The sequence below is a fragment of the Geotrypetes seraphini genome, chromosome 7, assembly GCF_902459505.1.
Source record: "Geotrypetes seraphini chromosome 7, aGeoSer1.1, whole genome shotgun sequence".
Taxonomy (NCBI): domain Eukaryota; kingdom Metazoa; phylum Chordata; class Amphibia; order Gymnophiona; family Dermophiidae; genus Geotrypetes; species Geotrypetes seraphini.
The window spans coordinates 42,959,110-42,973,743 of NC_047090.1; the positions used below are offsets into that span (position 1 = coordinate 42,959,110).

Sequence of the window (14,634 nt, forward strand, 5' to 3'; positions counted from 1 at the left end):
ATGCAAACATACCGGGATATAATCTTTTTAGGAAGGACAGAGATGGTCATAAAGGTGGAGGAGTAGCTCTCTATGTAAAGATCAATATCCAAGCGACCGAAATGCAAGGGACCTGGGGAGAGGAAGAAGCGATATGGATTGCTCTGAAAAGAGAAGATGGAACTTCTATCTACGTGGGTGTAGTCTACAGACCTCCGACTCAATCGCAGCAAATTGATAAGGATCTGATTGTGGATATCCAAAAGTTTGGAAGGAAAGAGGAGGTTCTGCTGTTGGGAGATTTCAACCTGCCGGATGCGGACTGGAATGTTCCGTCTGCGGAATCGGAAAGAAGTAGGGAGATTGTGGATGCCTTTCAAGAGGCTCTGCTCAGACAAATGGTGACGGAACCCACAAGGGAAAAAGCGATATTGGATCTGGTCCTCACAAATGGAGAGAGTATCTCTAATGTTCGAGTGGGTGCTCACCTGGGTAGTAGCGATCATCAAACGGTTTGGTTTGATATAACGGCTAAAGTGGAGAGCGGCCGCACGATACTTAAAGTCCTAGATTTCAAACGTACGGACTTTAATGCAATGGGAAAGTACCTGAAGAAAGAGCTGTTAGGATGGGAGGACATAAGAGAAGTGGAAAGACAGTGGTCTAAGCTGAAAGGAGCGATAAAAATGGCTACGGACCTTTATGTGAAGAAAATCAATAAAAACAAAAGAAAAAGGAAGCCGATATGGTTCTCCAACCTAGTGGCTGAGAAAATAAAGGCGAAAGAGTTGGCGTTCATGAAATATAAAAAAACCCAAGAAGAGGAGAGCAGAAAGGACTACAGGGTGAAACTGAAAGAAGCCAAGAGAGATACGTTTGGCGAAGGCACAGGCGGAAGAACAAATGGCTAAAAATGTAAAAAAGGGAGATAAAAATTTTTTCAGATATATTAGTGAAAGGAGGAAATTAAAAAATGGAATTGCTAGGCTAAAAGATGCTGGGAACAAATATGTGGAGAGTGATGAGGAGAAAGCAAATGTGCTAAACAAATACTTCTGTTCTGTGTTCACAGAAGAAAATCCTGGAGAAGGACCGAGATTGTCCGGCAAAGTTACACGAGAAAATGGAGTAGATTCTGCGCCGTTCACGGAGGAGGGTGTTTATGAGCAACTTGAAAAACTGAAGGTGGACAAAGCGATGGGACCAGACGGGATCCATCCCAGGATACTAAGGGAACTCAGAGAGGTTCTGGCGAGTCCTATTAAAGACTTGTTCAACAAATCTCTGGAGACGGGAGTGATTCCTGGGGATTGGAGGAGAGCGGATGTGGTCCCTATTCATAAAAGTGGTCACAGGGATGAAGCAGGAAACTACAGGCCGGTGAGCCTCACTTCAGTTGTTGGAAAAATAATGGAAGTGTTGCTGAAAGAAAGGATAGTGTATTTCCTTGAATCTAATGGGTTACAGGATCCGAGGCAACATGGCTTTACAAAAGGTAAATCGTGCCAAACGAACCTGATTGAATTTTTTGATTGGGTGACCAGAGAGCTGGATCGAGGACATATGCTAGATGTAATTTATTTGGATTTCAGCAAAGCCTTTGATACAGTTCCTCATAGGAGGCTGTTGAACAAACTTGAAGGGCTAAAGTTAGGACCCAAAGTGGTGAACTGGGTCAGAAACTGGCTGTCGGACAGACGCCAGAGGGTGGTGGTTAATGGAAGTCGCTCGAAGGAAGGAAAGGTGACTAGTGGAGTCCCTCAGGGTTCGGTGCTGGGGCCAATCCTGTTCAATATGTATGTAAGTGACATTGCTGAAGGGTTAGAAGGAAAAGTGTGCCTTTTTGCAGATGATACCAAGATTTGTAACAGAGTAGACACCGAAGAGGGAGTGGAAAATATGAAAAAGGATCTGCAAAAGTTAGAGGAATGGTCTAATGCCTGGCAACTAAAATTCAATGCAAAGAAATGCAGAGTAATGCATTTGGGGATTAATAATAGGAAGGAACCGTATATGCTGGGAGGAGAGAAGCTGATATGCACGGACGGGGAGAGGGACCTCGGGGTGATAGTGTCCGAAGATCTAAAGGCGAAAAAACAGTGTGACAAGGCAGTGGCTGCTGCCAGAAGGATTCTGGGCTGTATAAAGAGAGGCGTAGTCAGTAGAAGAAAGAAGGTGTTGATGCCCCTGTACAGGTCATTGGTGAGGCCCCACTTGGAGTATTGTGTTCAGTTTTGGAGACCGTATCTGGCGAAAGACGTAAGAAGACTTGAGGCGGTCCAGAGGAGGGCGACGAAAATGATAGGAGGCTTGCACCAGAAGACATATGAGGAGAGACTGGAAGCCCTGAATATGTATACCCTAGAGGAAAGGAGAGACAGGGGAGATATGATTCAGACGTTCAAATACTTAAAGGGTATTAACGTAGAACAAAATCTTTTCCAGAGAAAGGAAAATGGTAAAACCAGAGGACATAATTTGAGGTTGAGGGGTGGTAGATTCAGGGGCAATGTTAGGAAATTCTACTTTACGGAGAGGGTGGTGGATGCCTGGAATGCGCTCCCGGGAGAGGTGGTGGAGAGTAAAACTGTGACTGAGTTCAAAGAAGCGTGGGATGAACACAGAAGATTTAGAATCAGAAAATAATATTAAAGATTGAACTAGGCCAGTTACTGGGCAGACTTGTACGGTCTGTGTCTGTGTATGGCCGTTTGGAGGAGGATGGGCAGGGGAGGGCTTCAATGGCTGGGAGGGTGTAGATGGGCTGGAGTAAGTCTTAACAGAGATTTCGGCAGTTGGAACCCAAGCACAGTACCGGGTAAAGCTTTGGATTCTCGCCCAGAAATAGCAAAGAAGAAAAAAAAAAAAAAAAACAATTTTTTTTTTTTTTTTTTAAATTGAATCAGGTTGGGCAGACTGGATGGACCATTCGGGTCTTTATCTGCCGTCATCTACTATGTTACTATGTGACCATGCATCCCGTTTTGAACGAGACAGTCCCCTGTCCCGTTGTCCCCACGCACAGCTTCGGGATGCCGAAATGTCCTGTTTTCAGAGACAGCATCCCAAAGATGTGTGTGGGGACAACAGGACAGGTGATCGCTTCCCCTCCCTGTCGCGCCAAAGCCAGCCTACCTCCCTCCCCTCCAGCACCGAAGCCTGCCCCCCGGACCAGCCCCCGCTGCTGTTTGCTATCTGCCAAAGCCTACCGCTGTTTCAAACCTCCCCCCCCTACACCGGTCTGCCGTCACTGCTAACTGCTGCCCGCTGCAACTAAAGAAAAGGAAAGTCCAGGCACCAGCCCACATACCTTCTTCCTGACGTCAATTCTGACATCGGAGAGGAAGTTCCTGGCCCAGAACTTCCTCTCCGACATCAGAATTGACGTCGGGAAGGTGGTTTGTGGGCCAGCGCCTGAACCTTCCTTTTCTTTACTTGCAGCAGGTGGCAACGGCAGCGGACCAGGGGAGAGGGGGGTTTGAAGCAGCAGTAGGCCAGGCTTCAGCAGGCAGCAAGCAGCAATGGGGGCCTGGCCGGGGGGGGGGGGTCAGGCTTCAGCACTGGAGGGAGGGAGGTGGGCTGGCTGGCTTCTGGGATGGGACGAAGGCAGTGAGGGGGGACCAAGGTACAAAGGAGAATTGACACTGGATCTGGGGACACTAAGGACATAGGAAGGAGGCACTGAGGGCATATTTTAGAGAATTGCCTTGGTAGATGAGTCATTCTACAAACCTAGTCATATTTGTTCTGCCAATTAACTAGTGAAGGGGATTTTTTTTTATTTTTTAATTACAAGGAAAAAGTTTTTTTAAAAAGAATGGATTAAGTAGAATTATTTTCTTAATCCCTTGTGTAAAGCTGATGCTGAAATAAGCATTTTTTTTTTTTTTTTAAATCGGCACATTCCTCTTAGCTAGTGCAAAAGTTGATGGGAAAAAATATTTTAGTCATGAATTCCCACTTTAAGATGGGGGAAACATCTAAATTTCTGGCACATTCAAATCATGACTATTTATACTCTAAACATTCCCATATATATAAGAAAAGGTGTATATCACCGATATTTAAACTCTACTTAGGGGGAGACCTCAGTAACGGAGCCCACGCACAGTCGTTTTTCATAGACCGAAAATTCAACGTGGTTATATGCTCCTTTGCTCCAATCATCGGTCTCCTTCCCTCCTGTATTCTATCCTGTATTCTAAATATCTTATAAATATTATTTAAAAAGTATAACTATTTCTTTTATATGTTTAGTATTTATTATTTTCTATTTCTGATTAATGCACATCTTAATACTTTTTTGTTTTAGAAATTCTAATTCCTCTAATATAATAAGTCAGGTGTCTACACTCTTTCATTAAAGATCAAGCTGACGTCACTCATACTCTTCTAATTTCAACTGGTTGTTAAACATTTAGTACTTATCAATCGTATGTTTTAAAAAAGTACTTAGCTTTCATTTTTTAGCTTTCATTTTTAGACAGCGCTCGTATATCATGCAATACCAACGTGGCCAGCGTTTCGTAGACTTGAATGTTTGTCTACTGCTAAATGTTTGTCTACTACTAAATGTTTAACAACCAGTTGAAATTAGAAGAGTATGAGTGACGTCAGCTTGATCTTTAATGAAAGAGTGTAGACACCTGACTTATTATATTAGAGGAATTAGAATTTCTAAAACAAAAAAGTATTAAGATGTGCATTAATCAGAAATAGAAAATAATAAATACTAAAAATATAAAAGAAATAGTTATACTTTTTAAATAATATTTATAAGATATTTAGAATACAGGATAGAATACAGGAGGGAAGGAGACCGATGATTGGAGCAAAGGAGCATATAACCACGTTGAATTTTCGGTCTATGAAAAACGACTGTGCGTGGGCTCCGTTACTGAGGTCTCCCCCTAAGTAGAGTTTAAATATCGGTGATATACACCTTTTCTTATATATATGGGAATGTTTAGAGTATAAATAGTGGTGATTTTCTTCTCATTAGGGGACTTTATTATAGTGTAGTTTACATTCAAATCATGCCCATATGAGGGGTATTCAATAATTTATCTATCTCAGTATGACAGAAAAGAGTTTTTAAAAATTTTTGTTTTATTTTTCAATATAGTCCTCTAATAGCAACATAAACTTAATCGAATTTTCCTGCAATGACTTAACCCCTTTGAAAATAATTCTTTTTTTGACCTTCAACCCAAGACATCACAACTTCCTTGACATCTTCATCACTTGAAAACCATTGTCCACAGAGAAATTTCTTCAAAATTTGGGACAGGAAATAATCTGAGGGAGCTTATTTTATAAAATACTAGAAGATGCCCCGGCGTTGCATGGGTATTTAATTATAGCAATAACACTGTAAATGGATTCAAATAAAGTTACTTTATAGTGGTGAATGAAATTATTTTTTTACAGCTTAATAAAAAGTACAATATTCAAATTATAATGTGAAATATTTGACAAAATGAATACAATACAACTAACGCAAAACGTGATTATAAACAACATTTTTAGTTTCACCTCCTGGAGCAAGAACATATAAATTCTTGGGTGAACCCAGCCTTGAGCAAGCAACATAGAGTTGTGGGCCGCGAGACCCCCAGAACATATCACCCCCAGGTAGTGAGGGATCTGCATACCAAGTTTCGTTCAAATCGGTCAAGCCGTTTTTGAATTACTGTGAGAATGGCAGCTTTTTACATTTTTTCCATTGACATGAATGGGTGAAATCTGATTTTCTGTTTGTAGCTCCGCCCACGTGTGCAGGTGGGCCGCGAGACCCCCAGAACATATCATCCCAGGTAGTGAGGGATCTGCATACCAAGTTTCGTTCAAATCGGTCAAGCCGTTTTTGCGTGATCGCGGCACATACACACACACATACATACACACATACATACCTCCGATTTTATATATATAGATGCATATATACTACAGCTCCACCCAAACTAAGGGGCTCATAATCAAAAACCAAATATGTCTAAAAACCCACCTAAATTGGTACTTGGACGATCTAAAAGACAATTCGTCCGAGTGCCAATAACTGAAACGGGTTTTAGACGTTATCTAAAAACAGCTTAGACCTTTTTAGTGCTGCCGTATGCCCAGAGCTGAAAGGGGCATTTTAGGAGGAGTGGTGAGGGCGGGATTTGGGCGGGATGTGGGCCAACCTAGACTTAGTCATATTGCAAGTATAACCGAAAGTTTAACCAGACTGCCTAGACAGAGCTTATACGTAGTGACTTAGGCCATCTAAAAATAGGTCTAAGTGGCAAAAAGGTATCCAAAGTGACCAGATAACCACTGCAGGAACAAAGTACAGACCCCCAAACACTCCCCCAGTGATCACTGAGCCCCCCTCCCCCCTTCCCCCCCCCACACACTGCCATAAAAATTGGAATAAAAACATACATATCTGCCTCTAGAACACCAGCACCTGGCATAGGAAAGTCTAGTAGAGCTGTACAGAGATGGCTTAAGTGGTCTGTGGGGTGGGCTAGTGAACCATAGAGAGGAGGACCCAGGCCCATAAGTCACTCTAACCACTGCATTCATGGTGAAACATGTGCACCCACCAAAACCCTTTTGTACTGCCATATAGGTGGCACCTGCAGCCATAAAGGCTATTGGGGTGGTAGACAGGTGGGTCTAGTAGGTTTTGGGGGGATCATCATGACCTGCATGGAAGTTGTGGTGAGATGTTTATGTGGCACCCTTTTTGTGAAGTTCACAGCAGTGCCCTACTACTCTGTTGCCATGTAAGCACTGTTATAGAAAACTGCACCCCCTTCCCCCCATGCCATTTGAAGGCAAAAGAAGGTATATGGCCAGTAGTGACCCTACTTTCCATATGAAGGGGACAGTCAGTTATAGGGGTCAAGGCAGATCAGAAAAAGTAAGCATGGGAATAGAATTTAAAAATTTCAGCTCCTCAACACTATTTTACCCTACATCCTTTGTATCTACAAAGGATATAGGGTAAAGATACCCCACTTGCACCAGCCTACACAGTTTTCAAAGAAAACCTCAAAAGGAAAATCAGTTTGCAAGCTTGTAAGCTCAGAAGTACCAAAAAGCCTGCAGTATTGAAGGCTCCCTAAAAATTATCCCTTCATTCCCAATAAAATTGTTTGCCTCGAGGTAAAAAGGTTAATAAGGATTTTGCTGACCTATTTATTGAGGTGGTGCTTAATCTATTTTGAGTCACCTTGAAAGAATAACTGGTAAAATAACAGCTGTTAGAAGAAGAATTTAGCATGGCGTAACTTGTCATAGGGAGATTAAAAGGCACTTGCTGCTCTGAACCTTGGATTATATTGTTAGGAATTTCTAATCAACAGGGAGTATGAAGGGGGATTGCAAGGAGAGGAAGAAACAACAAGGTTATATGGATTCTAAACTATTATAACACAAGTTTTTAAGTCCATTACATTAACGGGTGCTAGAGTAGATCTGTCTGTCTGTCTGTCTTTCTCTCTCTCCTTTTCCGCCATCTGTCTTTCTTTCTTTCTTTCTGTCTGTCTCTCTCTCTCCTTGGCCGCTTTCTATACTCAAGCCCAACAATTGTCCCTTTCTATTCCCTCCCTCCTTCCTTCCTATGTCCTTAGTGTCCCCAGTGCCTCCTTCCTATGTCCTTAGTGCCTCCTTTCCATGTCCTTAGTGCCCCTACCTATGTCCTTAGTGCCCCCAGTGCCTCCTTCCCATGTCCTTAGTGCCCCAAATGCCTCCTTCCCATGTCCTTAGTGCCCTAGTGCCTCCTTCATATGTCCTTAGTGCCCCTTCCCATGTCCTTAGTGCCCCCAGTGTTCCTTCCTATGTCCCCCTTCACTGCCTTCCAGCCTTTGTCCCACCCCTCTCCCCCAAAGCTAACCAGCCTACCTACTTCCGTCTCTGCCGCGCTAAAGCCAGCTTGTCTGCCTGCCTCCCTCCAGCACCGAAGCCTGCCCCCCCTCCCCCCCCCCCCCGTACTAGCCTCCGCTGCTGCTACCTACCGTCTGGCCTACCACTGCTTCAAACACACAACACCCCGGTCCGCCGCCACTGCCGCTCATTGAAACTAAACCAAAAGGAAAAGGGTCCACCAAACAGAAACCGCTGAACGTGTCGAACACTGCCACAGAGCTACAGATCACAGAGGCAGGGATCACGAAGTTGTAAGTGCGCATGCGCGCTTAGGGTTTTATTATGATAGATTAGCAGAGTATGCTAAAGAATTTTTAGAATCCTAAAATATATATAATTATACAAGGGATATACTAACATTGTTCTAGGCCCCCCAGGCAATAAACATAGAAACATGACAGCAGATAAAGGCCAAATGGCTTATCTAGTCTGATATATATCAACAGGACTACCAAGTCTCCCACTTTGCAGCCTTCTCCCGCCAACAATCCAAGATCTTCCATCAAGTTGCCTCTTGGTGGCATGGCATCAGAAAAAGCCTTCATAAAAGGTAATTTCCTGCTGCCACTAATCCCTAAGCAGCAGGAAATGACCTTTTATGAAGGCTTTTCTTGCTGCCACGGCACTGAGAGGAAACTCATTTTGTCCCTGGCTATCAATCAGCTGGGCCAGGTGCATGGAAATGGGAGAGGCTGGACACAGTGATGGGTAGAGCTGAGCAAAGCAATGGATGAGACTGACCCTGACACTCCTGCTGAGTGGGTCAGCCCCCTTGACAGATCAATATTATTGGTTAGGGGAAAGTAGATCTTCTACTGCTGTGGGCCCTCAGGCACTGCCCTATTAACAGACTGATCAATCTGCCCCAGTATAGTATCTAGGGTTACCATATTTGTGAAGACAAAAAACCCCATATGACCCCACCCATACGCCACCCATTTCCTTGGTTCCCTCCTTCTCATCCTCTGTACCCTTTCTCTCTCTCTCTTCCTGCAACCCTCCTCCTCCTTCCCACCTCTCTCTCCTTCCAATCCCCCTCTCCTGTAGGTACTTCTTTCTTTCTGTTCCTCTCTTTCTCTTCTTCCAATCCCCCCTCCCTCCCCATGGGTACCCCTCTCTTTCTCTCTCCTTCCAATCTCCTCCCCATGCTCTTTTCTCCTGCACTCTCTCCTTTCCATAATGCTTCTCCAGCCCTTCCTCCCTTCATGCTTTCTCGAGACCTCCTCCCTCCTTCCATGCTGTTTCTCTACCCCCTCCCCTACCTCCTTTAACACTGCTTCATCTCACAACCTCTCTAGCTCCCAACTCCCCCACCTACTTCTTCCCCCCAGGCCAGCCACTGTAATTCAGTCTTTGGGTAGCTGGCAGCAGCAAAATAAGCCTCCTACCACTGGCCTGCCCCGTAAGCTGCCTCTCTGCAAATCCCACCTATGTAGGAACTGGAAGCTGCTGCAGAGAGGCAGCTTCCAGGGCAGGCCAGCATAACAGGTTTACCTTGTTGCTGCTGCCAGATGCCTGAAGATTCAATTACAGCAGCTTGGCCCAGGGAGGAGGTAGGTGGGGGAGTCGGGAGAGCCAGCTAAAACCTAGGCAGAATCCCCCATTAAAAAAAAAATCATCAGGGCACCCAGTCCTTGAAAAAGAGAACATGTCTGGGGTTTCCCAGATGTCTGGTAACCCTATCTCTTCTTAGACCTCTCTATTTCCCTCCCTATAGCTCAACTTCCAGCATATGTCCCCATCACCTGACCTCTCTCCCTTACTGTTTCTTCCAGCCTTTCACAGCAGAATTCTAGGCAATAAAGCATTTTAATTCACTTCCCCCTCCTATTCCTTGTTCCGCAGCTGCACTCCCAGTGTCATGTCCCCATCATCCAGCTTCCTCTCCATTGCGGCTGCTTTTTGCCACCTCCAGCCCTTCACAGCTGAATTCTTTCTCCCAGCCAATAACCCCTTTCAAACTCTTTCACCCCTTTCTAGCTCCTCTATTCCTTTCCCAGTACTTCTCTGGGGGGGGGGGGGTTGTTAACTTTGATTGCTAAACATATTATTGTGCCAACACATTAAAATTGTCATGCAATAAAGTTATATAGCTCACTTTTCTTTCAGATGATTGCAGCCCATGCCTGGGTGGGGGTGGGGGGGGCTGATGTCGATCTTTCCCCCCGGGGTACCATCGCCGTTTGAAAAAAAAAAAAAAAAAATCTGAAAGGTGAGTGGTGACTGACCCGCGTGAAAGGGCCAGATGGGCCCTGGCCTGGACCTGGGGTGGAGCCGGGAGAGAGAGAGAGAGAGAGAGATGGTGGCACTGGTAGTCAGTTGGGCAGATGATGGAAGTGGGAAGAGGAGAAGGGGGCAGATGATGGAAGTGAAGCAAACCTAGAGAAGAGTGAGAGAGAGAGGGAAGGGGCAGATAATGGAAGTGGGGAGAACTTGTGCTGTCAGTATCAGGCGCATATGGGAAAGCAGCAGCAGTGGTGAGGAGGTAACGGGCCCTCGCCTCCAGTCCTCACCACTGCTGCTGCTTTCCTACATGCTGGATGGGGGGCAGGATAACATGATGGAATGGCCTGGGGTGGAGAGAGAGAAGGGGGCAGATGATGGAAGTGGAGAGAACCCGGAGAAAAGAGAGAGAGAGAGACAAGGGGGCAGATGATGGAAGTGGGGAGAACTTGTGCCGTCAGCATCAGGCACATATGGGAAAGCAGCAGCGGTGAGGGGCCCTCACCTCCTCATCACTGCTGCTGCGGCTGCTGCTGCTTTCCCACATGCTGGGTGGGGGGCATATGCTGGATGGGGGAAGAAGATAGAGTTAGTGTGATAGTGGAGGGGTGAAGGAAAGGAGTGGCAAGCTATGAGTAGACACAGTGAAAAGAGGGAAACTGAGGACTGAATAGTAAGAAAGAATTTAATTTAGATAGAGGCAGAAAATAGAGAAGGAAGACCAGAGAAGAAAAGGAAAGGGAAAAGAGGAGAGAGAGATGCCAGAGAACGGGGAAGGAGTAAGAGATATCAGATCTGAGTGGAGGAAATGAGAAGAGAGTGATGCTAAAAACCACAGGGGGGAGGGAAGAAGAGTTGGAAGGAGAAAGATGCCAGACCATGAGGGGTACAGAGGGAAGATGATGGATGCCAGACCAAAGGGGGGGCAGACAGTGTATGGAAAGAAGAGAATGACAAAAAAGATGAAGAAAGCAGAAACCAAATAATAAAGATAGAAAAAAATTCTATTTTTTATTTTATTGCTTTAGGATAAAGTAGTATTGTAGCTGTTTTGATAAATGGTTAGAAATAGAAATGGTGATCCTTTTATTGAACTAACTTTAATACATTTTTGACTAACTTTCAGAAAACAAGTAAATAAATGAGGCCGGGGTGTGGATGAGGGTGAGGGTGAGGCGGGGTATCGGTGGGGTGGGGTGTGAGCAGGCTAGGGGGCCCAGTGTACTTATGTGCCTAGGGACCCTTGAAGAATTAATCCTGCCCTGCCCTCCACCAAGCGCAGCAGTTGCTGGCAGCATCCATGAGCCACTGAGGTGCCAGCATCTGTGACTCAGGGATGGTACTGCTGCCTGCCAAGCTTGGCAAAAGATACCCCCGGCCAACTGCAGAGGAAGTCCTCAGCTGACAGCTTGGGGGTCCTCATCTGCTGAGTAAATATATTTTATATTTATATTAGCGGCTCTGGTAGAAACCCGTTTACAAAGTATATATTCTTCCCAATTAATATTTCCAAATTAATAAAGTGTCTTTACGTATTTTGTAAATGGGTCTCTACCAGAGCCTTTAATTCAGTAGCATAATTAAATGAAATAACTACTTCTGAAGTTTATAGGAACGGGCGGGGACGGATTTGATTCCAGTGGGGGCAGGTATGACTCCTAGCGGGGACAGGTTTGACTCCTAGCGAAGACAGTCAGGGACGGGTTTGATGCCTAGCGAGGACAGTCAGGGACGGGTTTGATGCCTAGCGAGGACAGTCAGGAATGGGTTTGATTTCTGTCCCCATGCAACTCTCTGGCACCTATGTTTACAATGCTTTGAATGCTGCACAATGTATTTATATTTTTGTGCAACTATTAACATGCACTAAATAATAATAAGTTTGCTAAGGAATAAGTGCAATTTTGCTGTAAGTATTCATTTTGCTCCCTTATATATTATTACACAATAATAAACATGTACATAAAGTTACAGTTAATCCTACCTCTTACCTGGGGATCCGTGAGTCGATTCAAATCTGGATATAGATAGAACTGGATCCCCTGTAAGGCCCCAGGCAGAGACACTCCCCTGATCAGTAGGACAAACAACATGAGGTATGGAAATGTGGCAGTGACATAAACAACCTGGCAGGAGATACAACGTAAAAGAGACAGTGTCTATAATTTTACCACACTTATACCAGGCTCAAGTGGCAGGGTATGTCAATCTGGGTATGAGGACCTAGTAAGCTAGTCGGGGATGAAAGGTATCATAGTAATGCAGTCCGGTGGTGAAGATGAAATGATCCCAGTAATGCTAGCATAGGTTAGATGCAGGAGGCTCAGTAATAGAAATATGGGGTACATGTATGGCAATCATCCTAAGGCCTCTTTAGAATGGGAGAGGTCTGGACTGCAGGAAGAGGGTCTGCTCTGCTCTGAGAAGAGACTGTTCATTAAAAGATATTTGTTATACATCATGGGGCTCATAATCAAAACTTAAACACGTCTAAAACCGGTCCAAGTTGGCAGTTCATCAAAGTGCCAATAATCAAATCGGCTTTTTGGACGTATCCAGGGACCTTTTAGGCCTCTGAAGCCCGCTGTGTGCCCAGAGCTGAAAGGAGCAGGAGGAGTGGTTAGGGCGGGATGTGGGCTGACCTAGACTTAGTTGTCCTGCAGGGATAATCGAATGTTTGACGAGACTTCCTAGGTGAAACTTATAAATTGTGAGTTAGACGATGTAAAAGCAGGTATAAATGCCAAAAACTTATCCAAAGTGACCAGATAACCACTGCAGGGACAAAGTAAAGACCCCCACACACTCCCCCAGTGTGCACTGTCCCTATTGCACCCCCACAAAATTCAGAATAAAAACATACATACCTGCTTCCGAAACATCAGCACCTGCTATAGGAAAGTCTAGAAGAGCTGCACAGAGGTGGCTTATGTAATCTGGGGGTGGGCTACTGAACCACAGAAAGGAGGACCCAGGCCCATAGGCCACTCTAACCACTACATTAATAGTGGAAAATATGAGCCCACCAAAAAAACCCCAATACCTATTATACTGCCATGTAGGTGCCACCTGCAGCCATAAGAGCTATCGGGGTTGTAGACAGGTGGGTATAGTGGGTTTTGGGGGTATTTTGGGGTGCTCACCATAACCTATAAGGGAGTTCTGGTAAGATGTTTATGTGGCACCCTTTTTGTGACATTCACAGCAGTGCCCTATAAGGTGCCTCTCTGCTCTGTTGCCATGTCTGGGTGGCCAGTCCATCACAATGCTGGTCCCTCCCATGTCCAAAAGGTCTTTTTCTGGGCGTTTGGGACTTAGATGAATTTTTGGTCGAGAATGTGGTATAGAGATAAATGTAGTGGTGGTCTGGACGATCAAACGCCTGGATGTACAGAGATGATTTTCGAAAAAAATTATTTTAAGACATACTTTTCGAGAATGAACTTTTGCCGCTGCTGACTTTGGGCGACTAGCGCCCTACGTCCAAATCAGAGTTAGACATTTCTTTTGATTATGGCCCTCCACCTATTCCAGAATTTATGATTAATCCTGAGGACAAGGACATGACATATTCCAAATTCATCACACCGGTTTGGAAAGGATAAGAAGAATATGTCTTGATTGTCATGTAGTTGGAAGGAATATTGATTGATGTACTTACCTTGCCTGTGGATTTTACTCCTTTCCAGATGCAGAAATAGCATACAACCCATGCTAGGAGAAGACAAAGGGCTAGCTTCCACTGCAAGCTACCTATGTTTTCGATCCCATCAGAAATGTGTAGCACTCTCTTTCTGAACGGTAGATAAAAGACATCCAGATATATATTTTTAATTTTATTTTTATTTGAATTTACAATTTTAAACTGGAACATTATTCCTTTTAAAAAATCAAGTGAAAGATCAACTATACATCAAAAGAACATAAATACAAGGAAACTTTTTAAATATGTCTCCACCTATTTCCAGTCCTCAATTAAGGAGATTCCAAGAACTCAAATAGTCTAAGAAACAGATATTAAATTATATCCAATTCAATGAAGAGATAAATTCTTAAGAAGTAAAATTTCTATACAGTCGACTCCGGTTAAGTGCAAGCCCTTTGTACCAGTTCACCACGTGCGCTTAAACGGAGTGTGTGCTTAATTGGAATACCATGTGAAGAGAGTCAAGTGTCGTCATTTTTCTTTTTTTTTTATTTATTTATTTATAAGTTTTCAATATATACAATCAAGATAAATTTGTACAGAAAGAAGATGCATGATCAGTAATATTAAATTATATCACACCAAAACCAAAATAAGCAATTTTAACATAAATCTTCTAAAATCCTCAAATAGATCCAAAATATGATTCAAAAGCGAGTTTCTAACAAAAAGAAAAAATTTCCTTTAAGAAATCATTTAGCTATCAAAGAGTAAGGACATTTATATTCCATTAAGCACTCTCCTTCTCCAAGCAGGATAGAGACAGGAAAGGTCGTCAATTGGAGAGGTTCAAAGAAAACTGGGCTCCT

The 14,634-nt window shown here is 44.0% G+C and overlaps 1 protein-coding gene across 5 annotated transcripts in view; it reads right to left on the reverse strand.

Annotated features, from left to right (window-relative positions):
* The window catches only part of LOC117364202 (sodium- and chloride-dependent GABA transporter 2-like), a 121,582-nt gene that overhangs the window by 47,461 nt on the left and 59,487 nt on the right, over positions 1-14,634 (reverse strand). For all 5 annotated transcript variants that reach the window (XM_033953202.1, XM_033953203.1, XM_033953201.1 and 2 more), the window contains 2 exons: positions 13,781-13,913; positions 12,111-12,245 (listed from right to left, as the gene is read on the reverse strand). In XM_033953202.1, the coding sequence (XP_033809093.1) occupies positions 12,111-12,245; positions 13,781-13,913 (268 nt within the window). The remainder of the gene's footprint in view (positions 1-12,110; positions 12,246-13,780; positions 13,914-14,634) is intronic.